At 46.0% G+C, this 24,960-nt stretch overlaps 1 protein-coding gene across 1 annotated transcript; it reads right to left on the bottom strand.

Moving 5' to 3' along the window:
* Nucleotides 1-3,425: 3,425 nt before the first annotated feature.
* LOC129330438 (tyrosine-protein phosphatase non-receptor type substrate 1-like) lies at nt 3,426-19,201 on the bottom strand. The gene is made up of 5 exons (XM_054980468.1): nt 19,163-19,201; nt 16,802-16,913; nt 13,288-13,602; nt 7,274-7,618; nt 3,426-3,562 (listed from the first exon to the last, which is right to left on the bottom strand). Exons 1-5 carry the CDS (start codon nt 19,199-19,201, stop codon nt 3,426-3,428), a joined length of 948 nt encoding a protein of 315 aa, XP_054836443.1.
* Nucleotides 19,202-24,960: the final 5,759 nt, after the last annotated feature.

Here is a 24,960-nt window from a genome sequence, read left to right as displayed (position 1 = left end):
ATCTGCTCCACTGGTGGATAGTCTGAAGAAAGGAGTTCTGGCCAGACATGGGCACGATCCCAAAAAAATTAACGATCAAGCAGATCATGGATTGGCGCCGGCGATGATCCTGAATTAACGAGCCGCACCAAGTATCTTCCGTTCACGATCCGTAGATCGTGGAGGCAAAAGCGGAGGGGCGCCCCACTGTTCCCAGTGATACAGGAACGGTGGGTGATGCCGATGGCATCTGTGTTTGTGTTTGTCCATCTGTGTTTGGCCATCAGAGCTGCCTATCAGGGTCTGCAGGGATGAGATTGGAGTGCCCATGGCTACAGAACACCCCCTCTCCCCTCCCTCCCCTGGGTGTCTTCTCCCAGCTTGTGACTGCCTTGCTTCTCTGTGGTTGGAAGGAAGCCCTGCTCATCAAGGAAAGCTGGGCTTCCATTCGGGTTTCCAGGGTGACAGAAAGAGGGCAAACAGAGCTCAGGCATTCCCCTGGCTCCATTGCCAGGGGAATAGATTGCTGGCACCTGAGTGTCTGAATCCCCGATCTGAGCCCGGACGCCCCAATCCAGGCCACTCCCGATTGCTGGATCGTTGGCCGTGGCCAATCACGCGATCGCCATTATCGTGGGTTTTTTTCATTCGTAATGCGGATCATGCCCATCTCTAGTTCTGACTCTCGAAAATTGACACTCTGAAAATCTTCTTGCTTTTTAAGATAACACTGAACTCAAATCCTGCTTTTCTACCAGTGGAATATTTCTAATATCCAGAGACAAATCACCTAAAAAGGCATCGTTTGCTCTAAGCCAAAATGAGAGTCCACAAACTACCTCCCTTATGAAAGGAAGGTGGGACAAAGATTATTAGCATAAATATGGTTGAGTAGAGATCCAAGATTAAGATAATCCAGACTAGGATATTCCCTCCCAATTACCATGTATGGATGTGGAAGTTGGGCGGTGAAGAAAGTTGACAGGAAGAAAATTGATTCATTTGAAATGTGGTGCTGGAGGAGAGTTTTGTGGATACCACGGACAGCCAAAAAGACAGGTAAGTGGGTACTAGATCAAATCAAGCCTGAATTCTTCCTAGAAACTAAAATAACAAAACCAAGGCTAATGTACTTTGATCACATCATGAGAAGATGAAATTCTCTGGAAAAGTCAATAATGCTAGGAAAAGTGGAAGGCAGCAGGAAAAGAGGAAGACCTAAAACGAGATGGCTGGACTCAATAAAAGATGCCACATCCTCCAGTTTGCAGGATCTGAGCAAGTCTGTTAATGGTTGTTGTGGGTTTTCCGGGCTGTATTGCCGTGGTCTTGGCATTGTAGTTCCTGACGTTTCGCCAGCAGCTGTGGCTGGCATCTTCAGAGGTGTAGCACCCACCCATGGTGCTACACCTCTGAAGATGCCAGCCACAGCTGCTGGCGAAACGTCAGGAACTACAATGCCAAGACCACGGCAATACAGCCCGGAAAACCCACAACAACCATCGTTCTCCGGCCGTGAAAGCCTTCGACAAAAGTCTGTTAATGATAGGATGTTTGGGAGGTCTTTCATTCATCAGTTCGCCATAGGTTGGAGGCGATTCGACAGCACATCACACACTAGGAGGCACCCCAGGAACACATCCAGAAGTGATGTCATCGCAATGGCTGTGGGAGCATTCCTGGCTAGACTCAATAAAAGAAGACAGGTCCTTCTGTTTGCAGGATCTGAGCAAGTCTGTTTTAGAAGTCTTTCTCAGGGTTTCCATAGGTCGGAGGTGACTGGACAGCACAATGGTTGTCGAAAGTGCAAGATTGCATTGCAAAGTCCAAGGCTGAATGCATTTCTTAACAAAGCACAAGGCAATAGAAAGAGAAAATGTAAAAGGGGAGAAGTGTAAGAAATCCATACCAAATACAATGCCACTTGCAATGTATAATTCAAGAGGCCTGGAATTTAAGGGTATACGTATAAAATAGATCTTTTCCACTTGCCACCAGTCCTCACAAGCTGGCTTCCAATATCAAAACAGTAAAATAACATGCAACATTTAGGAATAATGTAGACAAACCTCAGGAAATGAGCCTGGGTTAACACAAAAGCAATACTTTTCATTCAACAAAGGTCAGCTAAAAATTCTAATTTATAAACATTTACTTGAGCTTTGGTTGTTGCTGCTGCTGGCAAAACATCAGGAACTACAATGCCAAGACCACGGCCATACAGCCCGGCCACGAAAGCCTTCGACAATATATCTGCTTGAGCATTTACTAGCTATACAATTATTTCAGCTTAAGCATACAAACCCTATCATTGCACTCTTTTACATTATGCATCCAGGAACTCCACATACATGGAAGGAAATTATAAGTGATGTGCTAAGAAGACTAAGAGTGGAAATATATGTTGTGAATTTCCTGGAGGCGCTGAAGTGCAGGATTTTATGTGTGGTCCTCAATTCACATGCATGCTGTTCTTGCCCCGTGCACGCACATGCCGCTTTCGTGGAAGCTCTTTCGGTGATTGCATCTGCAAATGAGTCACACACTGTGAGAAGAAGTACTGTAGGGTCCTTTGACTTGGCAATTTGCCAATTTTTCTTGGTGTGAGAAATTGTCAAGATTTGCATGTGGGGGAAATTGGGATAGTTTTAGTAGTTGAGGAATAGATATCAAAGACATGAATGTATTCATGTGGAGCAAACTGAAGTGTGACTGTGCGAGCAAGTGTATGGGAAGGTGGAGGGGGGACATGTGAAATGAGGTTCACTTGATCTTCCCTAAGTACTTGGTAACATGTATTTCCACCCTAACCCAAGAATTCATGGACCATACCAGACCATTCTCAAGCTCAAGCATGCGACTTTTGTGGATACATTAATTGTGGATGCATCCGAAATACTTACAAGTCCCTCTAACCTGGATGCTACAGCATCTCCTTAGGAAAAAATAGTGAATGAAAATAAGCTCAGCTACAGTGAAAGCAAGGATTGACAGTTCCGCAGAGCTTTTCAGCAATATTTCGAATCCAGTAGTGTGATCAGAAGAATGATTCACAGAAGTGCAATTCTTGGGTTACAGTCAGCGAAAACTGCAAGGTGTAAACCATTCTACAGGGCCTTTTCAATTTACTATTTAAAATTAACTTTTAAAAATTAGTCATTTCCCCTAGAGTTGCTGTAGCACAGTGTTTAAGTGGTTCGGTTGCAAAATCAGCACTCTGCTGGTTCGAATTCCATTCCTGCCATGAGCTCTGCAGGTGGCCTTGGGTAAGACACTCCTCTCAGTCCAGCTCCCCAGCTGTACTGTGGGGATAATAACAACACTAACTTGTTCACTGCTCTGGGAGAGAGACTAATCTGTCTAGAAGAGTGGTATACAAGTGCAGTTTTTATTATTATTTATGGTGAGATACTGCCAATGTTAGGCACAAAGAACTCATCAGCAGATCACTTGGCCGAGTCCTTTTGCTCTCGTGCTAATGCTGCAATCTTTCTCAAGAAAAGGCACAAGAGGAGGAGAGCAGTCACAACCTTGCCCACAAGTAATCCTATCCAGAGACCAGGGTTGGAGAGCAGAAACAGATCTGTAACAAAAAGAGAGCAGATTAGCAAATCCTATGGGCGCATTTTGACTTATTTGCTATGGAGCCTGCTGCCATCTTGATCACCCAGAATCGGTAAGAACATGCTAGACTCACAGGATTGGATCCTACGAACGAGTTCCGTGTGCGCCTTCCACGGAGCATGATTCGTCTCATGCTAGTACTTCTATTTGCACAAGGTTAATTGAAAACTATTTGGAAGTGCTGGTGTAACCTCCAGGAATTAGCTGCTTTAGCTTAGTTGAAGATTGTAGTCTGGTTTCTGTGGTGTCCGGGATGTTCCCTTCTTCAAGAAGACTTGTTAGACTTCTCGCAAGTGTCCTACGCTCAGTCATGAAAGAGTTAAATTGTCAGATAGCTAGTTAGCACAGGGCCACTTAGGCATCGGACCTTTTTGAGTCCTCTGGCCTTTTTCATATAAATCACCAAAAGAGCAAAGGTAAACAGCAAACAGCTTATCTCTGGGGAGAACAGGATATCCTATGACTAGTGTAGTGTGAACATTCCTTTGCAAATTACAAATGCATATCAAAGATGCAGTCTATCGCAGAGGTAAAGGATGTATAGACTTGTGTTTACACGGAAGACCCTCAACGGAACTGTCTTTCAAGAACAAAGACAATGTAATTGATTAGGATGTTAACGAGCCTTTGATACCTCCCTGTAAAAGAGGGACGAACCAGATACTCAGGACCCTTCACTTGCCAACACGCAAAGGCTAGTGCTAGCCTTTGCGGCTGTGCAATGGGGGGGGGGGGTCCCAGAGCTCTGGAATGGGGGGAGGGTAAGTTTTCTTTTCTGTAGTTATCTTATAATGTTGTTGTATTGTGCATGCTAACTTGTATTCTGTATCTATCTTCATAGTGCTTTAGTAGTCAGTAGGCTGGGCCCAAATCTGGTGCGTTGCCCAACTGTTTTTTTATTATTATTATTATTATGTCTTTACAAATAAAGAACTTCCAGTCTCGCATAAGACCTTCTCACTGCTGACACATTATTCTCAGCAGAGACATCAGTTTAGTACTAGGGAAAGATCAAGTGAGGTTGCACTCTTTACATGCCTATGGTAAGAGGCAAACCCAAGCAGCTGGTGGAGTCAGTTCCCACCAGAGAAAGTGGGAGTCTTTAGTCTTAATGAGGGAATCCAGGACTTATTGGATGGGCCAGTTTATTGGGGGGCAATTAGCTAGCAACATAGACTAAGGTTTTATAGCTCTTTGTTCAGAGTGTGAGACTTTTCATCAGTATATTCAGTCAGAGTCTCTCTCTCTATAAGTATCTTAGTCTAGCTATCAAGATGTAGTCATAAAGTGTTTACTATTTTTCCTACCAAATGTACCCTTTTTATCCTGTGATGTAGTAAAGTATTTTTATAGAGCTAGAACCACAGAAGTCTGTCTACTTAATTCCACTGCGCTAATGTACTCTGCTACCATACTCTGCTATCTTATACGTACCTCATGGCTGGCATACCCCCAACAAGACTGTGTGGGAAGAATCCAGCACTTTGGTAGAGATGGCTATGGTTGCCAGTCTCCAGGTGGTGTCTGGAGCTCTCACGGAATGACAGCTGATCTCCAGGCTACAGAGATTCACCCCCCTGGAGAAAATGGCCACTTTGGAGGATGTCTTTATACCCTGGCCTCCCCAGGCTCCAACCTCAAAATCTCTAGGAATTTCCCAAACCAGAACTGGCAACCTTAAGTGGTGATCTTTGGAGGCCCTGCTTGAATTTTTCCTGCTTCCTGAGGTTAAAGGAGGTGGAACCTGGAAGGGGGCCTTCTCAGACATGGCACCAAAATGATTAAACTCCCTTCCCAGGATATTAATTTGTCCCCTTCCAGCACAGCCTTCCACCAGCTGATGAAGATTTTATTACTGTTGTTGTTTTAATTGTTAGCCTCCTGGGCAGCCCTTACTGGTTGGCTTGCCAGATGCCTGCCGGTGGTGGGCAAACGCCCAACAGTTTGCCCATATACCCACCAATTGCTCGTGACCAGAGGGAGGAAGCAAGCCACCCGGCAATCACCCACCACCAGCAGCTAACCCTGGCAAATGGGCAGCACATGCCCTCCTTCCGGAAGTGATGTCATTGCACTGGCCGCAGGAATGCACCTGTGCTTTGCTCAGGAAGTCAGGACTGATTTCAGCCCTGAGTGAAGCACAGGGTGCTCCTGCAGCTTGCACCATGATGTCACTTCTGGGAGTGACTTCATCGCTTGCAGCTGCAAGTGTGCACTCACACAGAGTGTGGAAGTAGAGGTGTGCACTCGAAAAATATTTGGGTTTCCCGCTTTGGGTTTACTCAAAGCGGGAAAACAATTCGAGTATTTAACCACTTCCATATGCGGCGTAAAGATTTGGGATTCTTTACGGAGCACACTGAAGCTCAAAGCAGCACTTTTCTTGCTGTTTGCAAATGGCAAGAAAAGTGTTGCTTTCAAACGCCTGCCACTTTTCAGCTGATGGACGGGGGATCCCCCATCAGCTGAAAAAAGCTGCCGGTGTTTGGAAGCAGCAATACTTTTCTTGCTGTGCAAGTGATCGCCTCATGGAAATCTGAACCTAGTGTCCCCTGAAAAGCATTTTCTAAGTATTCTCTCACTTTTCCTTCTATCATTTCCTTTAGTCCAGGTCTTTTCAAATTAAATTTACTACTTTCAGTTTTTCCATTTATTCAAGTTTAACAGCCCAAAGGCCATGCACAATAAATGAAATCTAAGAATTAAAAATTACATTAAAACAAAAGTAATTTACTTCTTTTATTATTTGGCTTGATTTCAAAATCAGTAATTCGGTCAAAACTCATACTTCATTTCTTACTTTTAATCTCCAATACTACAACTCATTTTTTTTAACTACAACTCATTTTTTTTTATTGCAGCCTATGCCTCCTTATTTTTTTAAAAAAAACATTTCAACGCCTCTAGACTTTTGTTCTTCACAGCACCTGAACTGTCTACCTTCCGAAAAGAGAGATGCTGGCCCCTTCTGGCAGGGGGAACCCAATGAGAGTGCCTGGGAGCAGGTAAGTAAAGAGTCTAGGGGATGTAGCATGGAAACAGAAAGCTGCTGTCTTTAGACTGGGCCCTTCTCTATGAGCAACTTGTCCACTTTGTGAAGACCATGGGAGTTCTGTTCACCCTGGTTCTTGTTTCCTGCCCATTGGATCTTCCACCTTGCCTCCGAGTCCTACTTTGTAGATTTCTGACTTCTAGCCTGACCCTGTTTCTGTTGTGCCTTGAGAATTTATCACCTTTCTCAGACCCTCTGACATAGCTTAACTTCAGACTTTTCCATGCTGTTTGTCTTGGCATGCTCTTCTACATCAAACATCCAAAAAGCACAGGAGACAGGAGAACCACAGGTAGTGGGAATGGTTAAGAGAGCCAGTTTGGTGTAGTGATTAAAAGCAGTAGGACTGTCATCTGGAGAACTGGGTTTGATTCCCCTCTCCTCTGCTTGAAGCCAGCGGGGTGATCTTGGGTCAGTCACAGCTTCTTGGAACCCTCTCAGCCCCACTTACCTCACAGGGTGTTTGTTGTTGTGGGGATAATAATAGCATACACAATTTACTCACAAGATTCATTTATTTTTCTTTGGACAAATATTTTACGAGATCCTGCTTCAGAAGCTGGGCTAGATATCCTTCTAGTCCTCTCCCTATGCACATGAGAAGAGATTGGTACTTACCTAACTCAATGAAATTGGCATTTGTATTTGTATTTCCTTTAGGCTGTATTCCAAAAGTCAATACTCGGTTGACATAAACTGGACTTTGAGACGCTTGAATCACTTCGCAGGTGTAATTGCTCGTGGTCTGTCTCGTCGGCCGTGTAGTTAGGGGGAGGCTGAGGGAGAACGTCCCATCTGGGTTTGGATTTCCAGTATTAGCCCTTTTTATATTGTCGTCGCTTCTCCACCAGGCCACGCTGATGTCCTTGGGATAAAAATTACTCACTATGCAGGTGAGAGTCACAGAACGGTTCAATGGGATGGGAGAACATTCGTTGGTTTCCACTGACACGTGCGGTGCAACTGAGCAAAGAAAGCAAAACCATTCATTATCCATCTTGGTCACTTTTCAATGTGAAACTAGTTAAAGGGAACAAATGGGCACAGCATCCTGCACTCACTGGCTTGTATCCACCCAGATATGGCAGGTCTTTCCCCACCTTCCCCTTTCTGCTGACGGAGTTGTTTCTGCTAATTTGCTCCATCAGAGGAAATTGAAGGTGACTGCAAATAGATCCTGTGCTTTCCATCCTGCTTAAAGAGCCAGTTTGGTGTAGTGGCTAAGAGTGGTGGGACTCTAATTTGAAGAACCCAGTTAGATTCCCTGTTCCTCCACTGGAAGCCAGCTGGGTGACCTTGGGTCAGTCACAGCTCTCTCGGAGCTCTCTCAGCCCCACCCACCTCACAGGGTGTTTTGTTGTGGGGATAATCCTATAACATAATTCTCTTAGCGTCTATCTGATGACTCACTGGCTCAGAATCTTGGAAAGTCGCTGGGCCTCAGAAGGGCCCAGGGAGAGTAGACCTGTCACTTGACCTCCACACGTACAAAGGCCAGGTCTACTCGCCCTGGCTTTGCAAAGCGGTCGGCTCCCCCCTCCCCAGGTCCGATCGGGGCAGGCCGACATGGGACAGGTCTGCCTTGCCTGTGCTCCACCTCCCAAGGATCGCCCCAAGCCTAGTTCTGCCACAGGGTAAGGTGTGCAGACAGCTGGTAATGTGGCTTGCATGCCGGACCCGCGGAGCCCAGGTCTACTCACAACGGCATTGCACAGCAAATAGACCTGGACTCTAGACCATAGAGGCCAGATCTAACTGCTGTCGCTTTGCAAGGTGAGGAGACCTGGCCTCCAAATGGTGGGTAGACCTGATCTCCACTCATCTGAAGACCAGGTCTCCTTGCCATGGCATCGCAAGGGCTAAGAGATCTAGCCTCCGAATGTCCAAAGGACAGGTCTACTCACCATAGTTTTACAAAGCGGTCGGCTCCACCCTCCCCAGCATCGATTGGTTAAGGCCAGCATGTGGCATGCGTGGATTGCCTGCCCTCTGCCTCCCTAGGCTTCCCCCCAAGCCTCAGTCTGCCGCGGGGAAGGGAGCACGTCTGGGGGGAGGGTTACTTTCCTGCTATCACCCAGCCCCACTCCCCGATTTCCAACCCCAAGCCTCGATCTGCTGCGTGGAGAGGGGGTGCGGGCGGGGGGTAACGCGGCTTGCATGTAGGACCCGCACAACCCAGGTCTACTCATCATGATATTGAACAGTGAGTAGACCTGGCCTCCAGAATCCATATCGCCTTGTCACAGCTTTGCAATCTGGGTATACCTGACCTCCACTCATCTGAAGGCCAGGTTTATTTGTTCTTGCATTGCAAGCCAGTAGTAGACCTGGTTTCTGCATGTCTGAAAGCCAGGTCTATTCTCCATAGCAGTGCAAAGCAGGTAGACCCGATCTCCGCATATCCGAAGGCCAAATCTATTTGCCAAAGCTACAGCTGCTTGGCCTCTGCATGGCTGAAGGCCACGTCTACTTGCCATGGCTTTGCAAGGTGAGTTGACCTGGCCTCCAGACCCATATTGCTCAAGCCTATCTGCCATAGACTTGCAGGGCCAGGCCAATTGGGGCGGGGGAAGCAGAGGAATGCCACTCCCTGGGCCCACTCTCTGATGGTGCAGCATGCTCCTATGCACCACAGTAGGACAATTTCAGCCCAAAGCAGTCCCAATTCAACACACTGTGGAGCACAGGAGCACTCTAGGGCCATTTCTGCCCCCCGCCCAGGTAGAACTCCCAGGTTCTACAGCCGCCTGATTCAGCTCGAATCGGGGCTGAATAAGCCGGCTGCAGGGTACAGGAGTGCTCCTGGGCCCTTTCTGCCCCCTCCCCCGGCAGCACTCCTAGTCTCCACAGTGGCCCCGTTCGGAGCTGAATCGGGTGGCTGCAGGGCGCAGGAGCACTCCACGGTCCTCCCCCCCGCCCTCAGCAGGACTCCTGGCTCTGCAGTGGCCAAATCAGGCCTGGGATTGGCTGGCGGAGGGAAGGGGCCACCTGCCAAACCCTCTGCAGCCCGATTGGGGTGAGGAGGTGGCAGGATGGATGGGCCCACCTCCCAGCCCTTCCCAACATGATTGGCCGGCACTGGGGAGGGAGTAATGCCAGGCCCAGCCACCCTGTCCTCCCCCTGCCCAGATTGGGGTGCTGCAGACGGGGCAATGCCATGCTCGGCTGCCCTGCCCGCCCCTTGACCAGATCATGTTGTGGAGGAGGCAGCAATGCCTGGCCCACCTGCCCTGCCCATTCTAGAGCCCGTTGTATTGCCCCCAGACAATGGGCTTTGTTGCCAGTCTTACATAAGAACTGCTGTAAACAGCACCTGCCTGAGAGAACTTTTCAGTATACTGTAAACACTTTTTTTGCTTGTTTCACAGATAGAGGGCAGAGTTTAGCTTGTATGAAATCTGTAATTGCCTCTGGTTCTTTGGGCTCCACGAGAAGATGTGAAATGATGCAGAAGTGCCCCAGAACCAGGGCCTTGTGAGTTCCTCTCTTGCTGTGCCAGGGAGCCCAGCAGTCAAAGGGATATTGTAAGCTTTCTTTGCTGTTGTGTATCCTCAACATGCTTCTAACAGATTTAATTATTAATCTATACATATAAAGACAAGTGTCCTGACTGACTCATCAATACCCAGCCCAAACTCCTGGCCCCAGAAACAAAGTTTGAGGAGAACATTCCTTTCATGATGTAAACACTCACTAAGAAGGGATTTTAACAAATTCATCCCCTAAGGGGGTCAAAAGTGGTCAGATGTGTTTTCCCAAAGGGATACAATTCCTTCTGTGGCTGGTAGGCTGCTGCCTGCTTGCCCCCCGCCCCCCAGCCACTGCCAGCTTGGCTACTCTTCCCTGATTGGGCCAGCCTTTCAAAGTAATCTGCATATGTGGGCTGATTGGTCCTCACCCAGCACATCTAAACAGCATAGAGTTGCTAGTGGGAAACATTGAATGTGTCCTGAGGTAAAATGCACTTCCCAGTCTTCCCCTGAAAGTTCATTGGGGTTGCCAATCTCCCTGTGGGGCCTGGCTTTCGTTTGTGGCTGGCAGGCTCCTGCCTGCTTGCAACCCCTTATCTCTGATTGGACAGATGTGGAACTCCATGTTCTGAGGTAAAAATCAGGTAAAGGAAAGTAGTTAAATTCCGTACCAAAGCACGGGTATCAAGCTAAATGTTACTATAATTATAAGCAAGTTGCACCCTTTAAATGCGAGAGCAGAGCCTGGGTGGACCATTTTCTGAATTAATACACTTCCTCATTAGGGTGGGGGAATGACGACTCCGGAGCTACGTCCTCCTTTGAAAAGCTGGTCACGGAACAGAAACCTTCCCCCGTGTGGCGATGGAATGTCCCCCAGCCCTAAAACGAATTAAGCCCCCATCAGCGGATGGAATTGGTAGGCACTCTACGCAGTGATCCAAATGCGTAAGTTCCTTCGCTTGGACTTGGATACTGGTGTGACCCATCCCATATTCACATCTTCAGGTTCTGTACTTCCACTAGCAAAGGAAAGAGGCGGAATGCAACTGCCCAATCTGAGACTTTATCATGATGCAATCTGCCTAGTTTGGTTGAAAGAATGGATGACATTAAAGAACAAGAAACTATTAGCCCTAGAGGGATATAAAAAAATATTTGGATGGCACGCATATTTATGGCATGACAAAGTAAAGGTCAACTCGATGTTCCTGCATCACTTTGTTCGGAGAAGTCTATACATAATCTGGAAGAAGTACAGAATTTATCTACAAGAAGGAACCCCTTTGTGGGTGGTTCCATATGAGGTGATAGACCCGAGAGCTGTTGATAATGAACAACAATGTTTAACGTATAAAGAAATAACTAAAACTGAAGCATCCAAACTTAGAATAAAGACACAAGAGGAACTATCACCTAACTACGATTGGTTCCAGTATAGACAGATCAGAGACTTATATAATTCGGACTCTGTAAAGGGAGGTATACGAATAGAGAATTCGGAACTAGAGCAGACCCTTCTTAAAGAAGATAAGAAAAGAATATCCAAGGTATACCAAGTACTGTTGGAGTGGTATACCGAGGATGAGATAGTTAAAACACAAATGGTGAAATGGGCTATAAACTTTAATAAAGAAATAACAATGGAGGCATGGGAATACTTGTGGAAAACTACAATGAAGACAACGACATGTATTAATCACCAAAGAAGATTGCGCTAGGGAATTTGAATACTTCTAATAAATGCTGGAAATGTAAGAAGCATGAGGGCTCCCTCTATCATATGTGGTGGTCGTGTGAGGTAGCCAGGCAGTACTGGGGGGAAATAATAAGAGAAATGAGTGAAATTTTACAATTTCAAATTAATAAGAACCCAGAACTCCTGCTACTGAACTTGGGAATGGAGGGAATTCCAGCCCAACACAGGACGTTGATATTTTATATGACAGCAGCAGCTAGACTTTTGTATGCGCAAAAATGGAAAGTACAAGAAGTGCCAACTATTGAAGATTGGACTTACAAATTGCTGTATATGGCTGAAATGGACAAGATGACAAGAAAACTGAGAGATCTGGACTCAGGGCAGTTCAACACAGACTGGGAGAAGCTGAAACAATACCTGGAGAAGAAATGGGAGGTGGGAGGAAAACTGTGGCAGTTTGAGAACTACTGAAGTATTGAAGTAGAGGGGGGAGACTTTACCGGGGGGAGAAGAGATAAATGTGAATTAATAAGCAGTCAGATTAATAGATTGACATATATATAGATATATATAGGTTAACAAACAGAACATAGAGAAAATAATTAATTATAAGGACTAAATATAAGGAGCGATTAACTAACAATATTTTCTTTTTTTCTGATAAGTTTTGTACCAAACTGAATGTCTGAAGATATAGATGGGTCAAATTGATTGACTACGTGAGGAGAGATATATAGAACTATTATAAAAAGATAGAATGAGTAATATATATAGAGAATAAGTCAAATTGTTTGATATAAACGAATGTATGATCTATATGGTTTATGATATATAGAAATATCTGAAATTGAAAAATTGGGATAAATTGTTTATCTAAGATGGAAACAAAGACTTACAGTTTGGGCATATAATGTTAAAAATAGTTAAGGATGTACTGCTTAGAATAATGGAGAATATATATTTGTTTTAGATAGAGGAAGCTAATAAAAGTAAGGGAAAGGGGACAAAGGGTTGGAAAGCTGTTGGAAGTCAACAAAAAGGGGGGGGAAAGGGAGGGGGTTAGAGATGAAAAAATTGGGGAAAATTGAATGTAAATGTGGAAATAATGGATTCTAACCCAATAAAAATTTTTCAAAAAAAAAAAAAAGGTTCTGTACTTCCACTTGAGTTCTACTGAGAAAAATTAAAACCAAGCCGCAGAGTCCTGCCATGAAATGGAACCAGTCCTGTCACCTTCTGCCCTCTTAATACCAACTGTGCCCAAAGCTATACAGGGCTATTGCTCATTCCTAAAAGAATTACCTGATTAGATATGGCCTGTCCTGCCAATCTGGCAGCCAATCAGATTCTCCCAAAACACCCAGGAGCCTCTCCCAGCCTCCAGCATCCCATACATACATCTTCTTCCCTTCCCCATTACGACCCCCTTACCAGTACTCATAGCCCATCACTCTCCCTACCTCGTAGGACATCTCTGAGATCATAACTCTGCTGCAGGGGCTTTTCTGTAGAGCCGTAGTCGATATGACAAGTGAGTCTTGAGTTGATATCTTTCTCTGTGAGTGACACTCGCACGGTGCTCTTAATTCCATAGGAAGAGTTGCCTTCTACTATCAGCACGATGGGTAACTCAGGTTGGAGCTGTTTCCCGTCTTTGCTCCAGGTGATTGCGATTTCTGATTTGGGGAATCCATGTGCCTCGCAGTTAAAAGTTTCTGTGGCTCCTGACTGCACTCTGGCCGAAGGGCCGCTGATCTCTGGCTGGGAAGGCTTGGCTGTAGGAGGAAGTATGAACATGTCAATGAGAACTCCCTCCCACTGCTGTAGCGACATCTCTCTACCAGATCAGCAAGAATTAGGGTGATATGGCATAAAGTGGGATTTGGAATTTATGCACAATATTGGAAATTGATTAAATTGCCAACAGTAGATGATGGGCTAATAAAGATGTTGGAGATTGCGGAAATGGCAAAATTAACGGCTCTGCTGAGGGACAAAACGACAGCAAATTTTGTGAAGATCTGGAAATCTTTCATGGACTTTCTGTATATGTAAAGCGAGCTAATGATCTGTGGACTTGAAAATTAGAGTTATAAGGTTGGCAACAAATGACAGGCTGAAGTAAGCGGAAAAAATGCAGATATCTTTGCAGTAATGTCCAAGTTATATGTTTAGTTAAGATATGGGTATTACGGAAGAGTTATTAAGTAATAAGAAAAAAAATCTGTAAAATGTTTAAATGGTATGTCTCCTTCTATGTTCTTGTTTATTTGTTTGTTTTTATGTTTTTGTTTCTTTATGTGAACCTTTGCTTGTTGTTTGCTGTAATAAAATATTTAAAAAAAAATGAATTGGGAAGCCTGGTTTGCTCTAGGAGTGGAATCTTTGGAAGCTTTAAGTGGAAGCCGACATATTGAGGAATGCATTGCAAGCTAATCCATAGAGGTGTACATGACGAGAGAAACAAGTCAAAATTGCACACAAGTTTGGGAGATGAGACCGTAAGGACTTCCCACCTTGTGCCGAAAAGTTTGCGTGTCTCGTTCTGGTTCTTACTGCACAGAGGTCGCACAGGCAGGCCAGGCAGTGGGGTGGCCATCTTGTTTTCCATAATGGCAAGTCTGTGTGTGCTCATCTTGCAACCAATTGGATTCAAAGGGGAGGGACTGAGCCCTTCGCATTCACTCCATTGGTAGAAAGGGGATGTGTGCACTTCTCAAGTGTATTTTGTCCTAAGCGCTTCCTGGACAATGGCATTGAATTGCTCTTAGGGATCAAACTGCAAAAAGGTTGCTTTGCACCAGGGGAGAAAAGACGGCATGGTGCTTTCAACACCAGCGTCACATTGCTCTTTCGTGCCAGAAAGCTAATGGTCCTTGTCCTAAGGGTGGGAATCTTCCCTATAACTAACACTGTCGACCCCATTTATGTCACTTCTGCCAATACAGTTGTCGGAGCACCTTGAACTCGATTGAGCTCTAATAAAGTTACTTCAACCAATACTTTTAAGTGTTTGCTGTGGACAAACTGGAGATCTACCTGCCAAGAACTGATACCAATTTTCTGGCACCTCGCCTGTTCTCCTAGAATTCTCAAAAATCTATTTATTCGTTAGCTCTTAGGTGATTTATAACCTGTGCTCATCGTCAAAAATACCGAAATTACATATAAGCATAGATCAAGATCCAAGCAGAATACAATTTATGGATATTAACTAGTATAAATAATAAAATTAAAAAATAGCAACAGTAATAAAAGCATGTCATTAAAAAAATCATATTATAAAATGGACACATTGGTACCAATTCTTTGCATTATAGCTTCTTTAGTTTGGTTATATGATGGCTTTCTGCCTTCAATTGGGGCACCAAAGGTGTCTAAGAAACTCTCTCCCTCTCCCCCATAAAAAACGATGATAACGAAGATCAAAGCATCATAAATATCAGGAATGAAAAATGTCCGACTCCCGATATTGTCCCTAACAGCTTTGTTCGGCCTCTGGAAAAGTAATATTGGAAGGCATGAGATTCGTGTGGACCAAAAACCAAGTGGGGTCGGAGGCCTGTAGTGAGGGGAGGGGTTGGCAAAATTGCTCCATCTCGTTCCTCCTGTGGGCAGAGGACGCTTTGGGGGACGTGAGAGCCATTTCCCCCTCCTCCTGTTCTCTGCCTCAATGCCGTTCCATTTTGTGATCTATTCTAGACCTGTTTGAGGAACAATCTTGGTGTATGACAAGGCTGCCCTCTGCACTTCCTTCTCCAGTTGGCCAGCAGATCTTGCACACAGCCCCTTGCCTGCCTCTGCTACCCTTTCTCGCCACAGTTTGCAAACTCCAGACCTGCGGAGTGAGACTTCCAGCAAGTACCCACCGCAATAAGCAAACGGTGAGGGTTGACCAACTCTGGGTGGGGAAATTCCTGGAAAAGTGAAGGGTGTTTGTGGGGGAGACAGGGAGGGGGAGACGGTAAGGGAATTTGGCACGCAAGGCAAGAGGGGGAAGCTGATGGCCTTTGGAAGGGGGGAGGCTAAGGGGGCTTGCAAGAGAGCAGGAAGTGAAGGGTGTTTGAGGGAAGCAATAAAAGGTGAGGGTCTTTCACAGGGAGGGGAAAGGTCTTTGTCAGGGAAAGGCAAAAACAGCAGGTTTGGAGGGTCAGTAACCGGGAAGGTTTGCTGGGACAACTGTGGGGAGAACCATCTCCACAATCCGCAACATTTTGTGCTCTGCCCCACTTGTGATGCCTGTCTGCTTGGGAGAGCTCAGGGGGTACAGCAGCTAGAGCCCCACAACAGGACCAAGGAGTGCCAGGTTCAAATTCTCCATCTGCTATGATGCTTTAAGGCCGTCTTGGGCCAGCTATCCTCTCTCAGCTGTCCTACTTCACAGGGCTGTTGTGAAGATAAAAAAGCAGAGAACCAGCTGTGCCATAGTTGGGTAGGAAAGCTCCGAGGCTGCAGCTGGGTCCGAGCAAGACAATGCCACTCTCCTTGCCTTCAGCTCTGGGTGAATCCTCCCTCTCCCAGCTCCAAAGACGCTCAGAGTGCCTTTCCTCTCCCCAGAACAAGCCCTTTCTAGAGGCTTTGCTGGTGGGTGATGCTGCCATCAGCAGCTTGGGAAGGCTTGGCAAAATCAGCTGTAGGATGGGAGGAGGGGACCCCATCCCTCTTTGGTCTACATTGGGGTCACAGCAGCATTTATCCAGAGTGCCCCCCATTGTTCAGAGGTGAGGGGACAAGGGATGGAGACCCCCCCCTGCTCCAATTTAGCTCATAGTCCCTGGAATCACCAAGACTTTCTCTGCCTAGCCTCAAATCTTGTGCCAGAAAAACCAATCCTCATGCTGCTGCTGCCTGGGTTCTGGCTTGGAATTACAAACCCTTTCCCAGCCTCAAAGACCTCTTAGGATGGAGTGCATCACTTCTCGTGATCAGAGCCAGAGCAATCCAGGAGGGTCTATTTCTGCATTCAGCACTTACCAGGAATTCTTAATGGAAGGGTGAGCAGCAGCAGGAACATAGCAGAGAACCTCGGTTCTAATGCAGCCATCGGAGAGGCAGGCAGGTCCTTCTGCATTTGCAACAGCCCTTTCTGTTTACCAAAGAAGATTAAGTTTTGAAAATGCCACTTCTCCTTTTCTGCGCGGGAAATTCCATTAGTATCCCATTGTCAGGATGGCACCCTCCTAATTCTGAATGCTGAATTCAGGCTTGATTTGATCTAGAACCCACTCAGTTGTCTTTTTGTCCAGCCATGGTATCCATTAAACTATTCTCCACCACCACATTTCAAATGAATCAATTTTCTCCCTGCCAGCTTTCTTCACTGTACAACTTGCATATCTATATATAGTCATGGAGAACACCGTAGTGTGGGTTATCTTGATCTTGGTCCCCAGAAAGACATCCTGTTCTTTCAGGCTTTTTTCTAGTTCCCACACAGCTGCCTTTACAAGACTTAATCTTCTTCTGATTTCATGGGTGTGGTCTATGATGAGACACCACGTTACTGGCAGAAAATAGTGAAGACTTGAAACGGCTACTGACGAAGGTTAAGGGAGGAAGTGCCAATGCAGGATTACACCTGAACATCAGACAAAAGCAATGACTGCTAAGGAATTACACAGCTTTAAAGATGACGTCATTAAAAGATTTTCTATTCCATGTCTCAATCATCAACCAAAAGGGAAACTGCAACCAAGAAAACAGAAGCAGATTGAGACTTGGAAGGGCAGCCATGAGGGAATTAGAAAAGAGCCTTAAAAATAAAGACGTCTCTCTGGGGACCAAAATCAAGATAATCCACACTGTGATGTTCCCTTTTACTATGTATGGATGTGTAAGTGGGGGAATGAAGAAAGCTGGCAGGAGGAAAATGGATTCCTTTGAAATGTGGTGTTGGAGAAGACTTTGACTGCCAAAAAGATACTTGAGTGGGTTCTAGGTCAAATCAAGCTTGAATTCTCCTAGACACTAAACTGATCATACCGAGGCTAACATACTTTGGTCACATCATGAGAAGACAAGACTCTCTGGAAAAAACAATAATTCTAGAAATCGCTGAAGGCACTAAGAAAAGAGGAAGGCACAGAATGAGTTGGCTGGGCTAAATAAAGGAAGCCAAATTGCAAAATCTGAGCAAGGCTGTTATGATAGGATGTTTTAGAGTTTTTTGATTCATAGGGTTGGCATAAGTTCGAACTGACCTGATGGCACAACACACACACACAGTATTCATAGAAATTCATCTCTTGTCACTTCAGTTTGACTCAGTTCTGCAGACACCTTTCCCCAAATCCATGGCTTCAGCTAACTCCTCTCTTTCTCTTGCAGAATCTAAACTCTTGCCGCCCCTTGCTCTCTTCCTCCAGCCAGGCAACAAGCTCACCTCTTCCAGCTGTGATGGATGCTTCAGGGCCCATCTGAAATCCTTAGGATGCATTACCATTTCCTTTGTCACAGCCCCCAGGTCCCCCAAGGTGTGCCACTTTCGGCTAAGCTTATAGGATAGAACCATACACAGATTCCAATCTTATTACAATATTCAAGAAAAAAATTAGCAAGACAGCAGATTCAGTCTCAGAATTATTAAATTCATTAAAAAAATTTAACCACAATCTGATCGAAGAGGCTCCCAAGGGAGCTTATGCCAAAGTTCATAAAATCAATATCAAACCATTAAAATTACCAGCATTAGGCACGTCTCAAGCTGGTGCTGGCCAAATAGTTGAAGGGACAGTATTTGCAACCAAGGTGCAAACGGCAGCAACTTTATTCTCCACTACCTGCGAAGGGGCTAGGGGTTCCTTTGAAGGCACAGCTCAAGATGTGGAAGGAGCCGAGACTTCCCTGCCACTGCTAGGATAGAGTCCAGTAGCACCTTTAAGACTAATCAACTTTACTGTAGAATGAGCTTTCGAGAACCACAGCTCTCTTCGTCAGATGCATCTGATGAAGAGAGCTGCGGTTCTCGAAAGCTTATGCTACGGGAAAGTTGGTTAGTCTCAAAAGTGCTACTGGACTCTTTACTATTTTGCTACTACTGACTAACAGGGCTAACTCCTTTGGATCTGCTAGGAGAGGATCTAATCATTTTCCCGGCATCGCCGAAAGAGCATCTAGTCATCTGGGGAAGGGGGAGGGAGAGGGGAAGAAAGAGGAAGAGAGACTGTCACTGAATCCACACATCACTGAATATTCATTTATCTATTTAAAACATTTTAAAGATGCGTTTCCACCCAGGACAGCAAACAATAATATATTAAAATACTACTAAAAAAGCCCATTGTGGGGAAAAACATAATGGGCTCTAGCAAGGGGAGGGTGGGCAGGCAGCATTACCTTCTCCTCCATGATTGATTCGAGGGGGCTGGCAGGCATTGCCGGCTGCTTCACTTCTGATCCCAGGTGGTTGAAGAGGGTGGGTGGGCATTGCCTCCTGCTCTGTACCTGATTCTGGCCGGGTGAAGGGGGTGAGCATTATCACATGCTCTGCTCCTGATCCTGGCTGGGTGCTTCAACCCTGATGCCAGCTGGGTGAGGGGGGTGGGTAGGCATTGCTGCCTGCTCTGCATCTGATTCCAGCTGGGAGAAGGGGGGCAGGCTGCATGTTCATCAACTGATTTTGGCAGGTTGAAGGGGCAGTGGGCATTGCCATCTGCTCCACTCCTGATCCCAGCTGGGTGAGGGGAGCAGGCATTGCCACCTGCTCTGCATTTAATCCCGGCTGGGTAAAGGTGAGGGCGGATATTGCCACCTGCTTCACATTGATTCCAGCTGGGTGAAGGCGGGGGGCAGGCATTGCTACGTGCCTCACTCCTAATACCTGCTGCATGAAGGTGGAAGGCGGGCATTGCCACCTGCTCCATACCTGATCCCAGCTGAGCAAAAGTGGGGGGGGGGATTGCCATCTGTTCCTCTCCTAATCACAGCTGGGTGAAGGGGGCAGGCATTGCCGCCTGCTCCAAGCTTGATCTCGGCTTGATGAAGGGGGTGGTTATTGTCACCTGCTTTGCTCCTGATCTGGTTGTGATTTGATGGTACCTTATTCGTTGAAGATACTAACTGGATTCTTTTTGTCCTGATACTATGAATTTGTAGTTCACTTTTCAAAAAAACAAAAGAAAACTCTATAACTTCTTGAATGTTGCCACCCCAAAATGTGGAAAGTTGTCAATCCAAGATATAACAAGTTTTTTTAAAAAAAACTTTATTTTTAAATTTAATAAACTCAAGAATTGAAATAAACATTCAACGTTCACTTAATAACAATTCCAGCTTTCAATGTTTATCATTCAGCCACAATCTTTTTAGTATGAAGGGATGTTTTGAATTCAGATCTGCTCCACTGGTGGATAGTCTGAAGAAGAGAGTTCTGACTCTCGAAAGTTGACATACTGAAAGTCTTCTTGCTTTTTAAGGTGCCACTGAACTCAAATCCTGCTGTTCCAATATTTCAAATATCCAGAGACAAATCACCTAAAAAGGCAGCGTTTGCTCTAAGCCAAAATGAGAATCCAAAAACTACTTCCCTTATGAAAGGAAGATGAGACAAAGATCGTTAGCATAAAATACGTTTGCGTAGAGATCCAAGATCAAGATAATCCAAACTATGGTACTCCCCATTACTATGTATGGATGTGAAAGTTGAACAGTGAAGAGAGCTGACGGGAAGAAAATTGATTCATTTGAAATGTGGTGCTGGAGGAGAGGTTTGCCAACACCGTGGACAGCCAAAAAAGACAAATAAGTGGGAACTAGATCAAATCAAGCCCGAATTCTTCCTAGAAGCTAAAATAACAAAACTGAGTGTCCGGGGATGGCTCAGCCACCCGCCCCGGAATACCCACCCCTGGGCCGGACTTACCCCCAGCCCAGCAGAGTCGGAGCCGACACGGCCAAGGACGCCGCAGCTGGGTCCAGGGCAGCTGTCGCCGGCGCCGAGCACAACAGTGCAAAGCCCAGGGCCAGGGCGCCGGGTGGCCAGAAGCCGGCTGGCCGGCAGAGAGACGGCTTGACGCCCAGCGACGCCGGGGCCGGAGGAGGGCGAGGGCATGCCTGCTGGCTGAGGGGAAACTCTGGTGGGGCCGGGTGTCAGGAGGCCCACCCCATCATCAGTGCAAAGCCTGCACAGCCACACAATGCCACCACGGCCCAGGAGAGCAGCGGGCCACAGGGAGTGGCCAGGAGTTGGCCAAGGCGTGGCCAAGCGCAGACCCTGCTCCCACCAACAGCCAGGGAAGTGCAGCGAGAGGCACTGCCCCCAATGCACCTGGTGCCGGCCGGACCATGAGGGGCCAGAGTCCCGCCCCGCCCGGGCCGGAGCCAACAGGGACGAGGGGCGGGGGAGGGCTGGTGTGGCCTGCCGTGGCCTGGGTGATGGGATTGACTTGGGAGGAAGGGACTTAGGGCAGAGGGAAGGCAGCAGAAGGGAGGCTGTGGGTATAAAAGGGGGTGGAAGACCTCTGGCCAGGGAGGACAAAGGGACAGGCCAGTCCTGCAGAAAGGTCCGGTGCTCCCAAGGGGCTGGAAATGTCAGGTGCTTGTCCTCTGCCCGCCACCCCCCTGTGCAGCCAAGAGAGAGGCAATCCCCCAGACCCAGCCAGCCAGTGGCCCTCACCCGCCCAAGTGCGGCGGCTCGGAGGCTGCGGACCCGCCCAACCTGCAAGGGCGCCACAGAGCAGCGACAAGAGGGAGTGCCCGTCGAGGGGGGCGCTCACACTGAAGCTATCGTACTTTGGTCACATCATGAGAAGACACGATTTTCTGGAAAAGTCAATAATGCTAGAAAAAGTGGAAGGCAGACAGAAAAGAGGAAGACCTAAAATGAGATGGCTGGACTCGATAAAAGAAGACACATCCTCCAGTTTGCAGGATCTGAGCAAGTCTGTTAATTTTGGAGGACATTTTGGAGGTCTTTCATTCATAGGGTCACCATAGGTCGGAGGTGACTTTGATAGCACATCACACACTAGGAGGCACCCCAGGAACACATCCAGAAGTGATGTCATCGTGATGGCTCTAGGAGCATTCCTGGCTAGACTCAATAAAAGAAGCCACATCCTTCCGTTTGCAGGATCTGAGCAAGTCTGTTAATGGAGGTCTTTTAGAAGTCTTTCTTGTTAGAGATTTATGGTATTTTATATATTTAGTTTAGTAACTTAGCAGAGTAACATATAGCAGAGTAATTTAGTCAGAAGCGTTTAAACCCTCACAAACGTGCATTAATTAATCCTCAGACAAAATTCATAGAAAGATAGAACTTACAGTTTATTGTAGCAGATTTCTCCATAGCAATATCTTCTGGTAATATCAAGGGAAAGAACCTATCTATAGAGTTACATTCACTAAGCTAATACCACGGCCTGAAAATATAGGCAGCGAGGCTGGAAGAGGGTTTGTGGACAAAGAGAAGGGCTCCATGAGGAGCATGGTGGCTTTACCTCTTTCTCTTGGAAGAGCATGAGGGAAGGTGTGAAATCTCCCAAGAAGCACAGAGGCAAGAGAGGAGGAGTCAGTAGGCGTTCCCACCTTAGACAAGAGAGTGGCAGATTGCTAGACTTATACATTACATTCAAAGAGACATGCAGCGCCCCCCAGTGTCCAAAGGCAGGCTGAGTCGCCTATTCCAACACTCCCTCTCGACTCAGAGTGTCGTCAGCATTCACAACGTTCAGGTCACTTCGTAGACCTTGGTACTTGTCTCTGGGCAGCGGCTTGGTAAAGATGTCCGCTGTCATTTCTTCAGTGGGACAGTAGTGCAGCTTCACAATTCCTTGTGCTTGAAGTTCCTTCACGAACTGCTGTCGTGTCCCAATATGTCTTGTGCGCAGAGTATTTCCTTCTAAAAGAGAAAGGGCTATACAACTCTGGTTATCTTCTAGCATGTTAACTGGTAAAGGTTCTATAATGCCAAAATCTTTAAGTAACATCAAAAGCATTTGTAAATCTTTGCATGCTTCTGAAGCTGACACAAGTTCTGCTTCAGTGGACAAAAGGGCCACAATTTCTTGTTTACGACTGGCCCAAGTTATAGGTCCATTCCCATAGAAAAACACATAACCAGTAGTGGATTTCCAGTCTGAATTATCTTTAGCCCAATCTGCATCAGCATATCCCAATAGTGTGGGATTTTTACTAGCTGGCAGCCTTAGTTTAGAATCTGCAGTACCCTTTAAGTATCTCATTACTCTTTTTACTCCGGTCCAATCATTCACAGTGGGTTTACTTACCCTCCTGGATAGAATACCTACAGCTGTTGCAATGTCAGGTCTTGTTGTCATTGCTAGGTAAAGAAGTTTGCCTATGGCAGTTCTGTACCCGTTGTTCTCTGGTAGAGGCTCATTTGGTTCCTTTTCTTTCAGAAAACCTAGTTCCATTGGTGTAGGCATTGGATTGGCATTTTCTAGTCCAAAATTTTCCAATAGTTCTAATATCTTTTGTCTTTGGCTGAGAAGGTAACTGCCATCTGGTTCTCTCTCGATCTGGATCCCCAAATAAAAATTAGCATTGCCCAAGCGTTTCACTTCAACTTCCTTGTTTAGATGAGATATAATTCCAGCACAATCACTTGAATTTTCATAACAAAGGATAAGATCATCAACATAAGACAAAATAAAAGTCCATCTCTCATTCTTGTATCTACTGTAAAGACAGAGGTCAGCTTTGCCTCGTTTAAAATCTAGATCAAGTAACATTTTGGTCAGTTTATCATTCCAAGATTTGGCAGCTTGCTTAAGACCATAAAGTCCTTTCTGAAGTTTGCATACTAAGTGTTTATTCTGTTCATCTATGAACCCTGGAGGTTGACTCATATATAATTCTTCCTCAATTTCACCATGTAAAAATGCAGTCTTTATATCCAGGTGTTCTGTTTGCATGTTTCTAGAAGCTGCTATGCTTAAAAGCATCCTGGTTGTGGAATATTTTACAACTGGCGCAAAAGTTTGATCATAATCAGTTCCATAAATCTGAGAATATCCTTTGGCTACTAATCTAGCTTTGTATCTCTCAACTGCACCATTCTCATTTTTCTTAGCTTTAAAAACCCATTTACATCCAATAACATTCTTACCCTTAGGTAGTTTTGTGAGAGTCCATGTTTTATTCTTGTGCAGAGCATCTATTTCTTCTTGTGCTGCTTCCTTCCATTTCTTTGCTTCTGGTTCAGGCATTTGTTGAACTTCGGCCCATGAAGTTGGTTCTTGTGGTGGCGATGACCTTGCAAGGTAGGTCAGTCTCTCGGCTGGAACTCCTCTGTTGACGCGCTGAGAGCGCCTAAGATCCTGAGTCACCTCTGCCTCCACAGCGGGCTCTGGCTCCTCAGGCACATCTACTGGCCTGGGAATTTCCGCCTTTATTCTCTCACCTGGTCGGGCTTCTGGTTGCATCTGCTCAGTGGCTGCACCCATTGCCTCATCACCGGGTTGGATATCTGGTCGCATTTGCGTAGCGATGTCATCTGGCCGATACAGCAGCAGCTGGCTGTCATCATTCTCTCCCTCTGAAGGGTCACGTGTAGCAGCATTCTGGTTGCTCCTATGTCGCTCATCAAATTGCACAACTCTGCTTGTAGTAACACTGTTAGTTTCTGGGTTAAAAATCCTATATCCCTTACATCCTGGAGCATATCCTACAAAGATGCCTTCTAAGGCTCTGGGTTCTAGTTTGGATCTCTTTTCCTCTGGTATATGCGCATATGCTTTGCATCCAAATACTCTAAGATGTTCTATGCTTGGCTTCCTATTATGCCATAACTCATAAGGAGTTTTGTTTGTAGCTTTAGTGGGCAATCTGTTTTGTAAGTAGATTGCAGTCATGGCCGCTTCTCCCCAGTGTCTGTAGGGAAGTCCTGAATCTATTAACATACATCTGACCATATTCATGATAGAACGATTTTTGCGCTCGGCGACCCCATTCTGTTCGGGGTTATAGGGAACAGTGAATCTATGTTGGATTCCATTTTCCCTGAGAAATCTCTGTGTGGCATGGGAAACGTACTCACCGCCATTGTCGCTTTGAAAGGCTTGAGGTTTCCTGTTGAACTTGTTAGACACCATGGAAACATAATCACGCAGTTTCTGCTCAGTCTGCGATTTTTCTTTCAGCAAATAGCACACTGTATATCTCGAGAAGTCATC

Source organism: Eublepharis macularius, chromosome 5 (assembly GCF_028583425.1).
Source record: "Eublepharis macularius isolate TG4126 chromosome 5, MPM_Emac_v1.0, whole genome shotgun sequence".
Lineage (NCBI taxonomy): Eukaryota > Metazoa > Chordata > Lepidosauria > Squamata > Eublepharidae > Eublepharis > Eublepharis macularius.
This window is presented reverse-complemented; position numbering and strand designations above follow the sequence as displayed.

Excerpts from the sequence above, each read along its gene's own strand:
- LOC129330438 (XM_054980468.1), bottom strand. The coding sequence starts at position 19,201 with ATGCCTGCCAGCCCCCTCGAATCAATCATGGAGGAGAAG. Across the intron at positions 16,914-19,162 it reads AATCAATCATGGAGGAGAAG|AAAGGGCTGTTGCAAATGCA; the intron begins GTAATGCTGCCT and ends TTTGGTAAACAG. Across the intron at positions 3,563-7,273 it reads TGCCAATTTCATTGAGTTAG|ATCTGTTTCTGCTCTCCAAC; the intron begins GTAAGTACCAAT and ends TTTTTGTTACAG.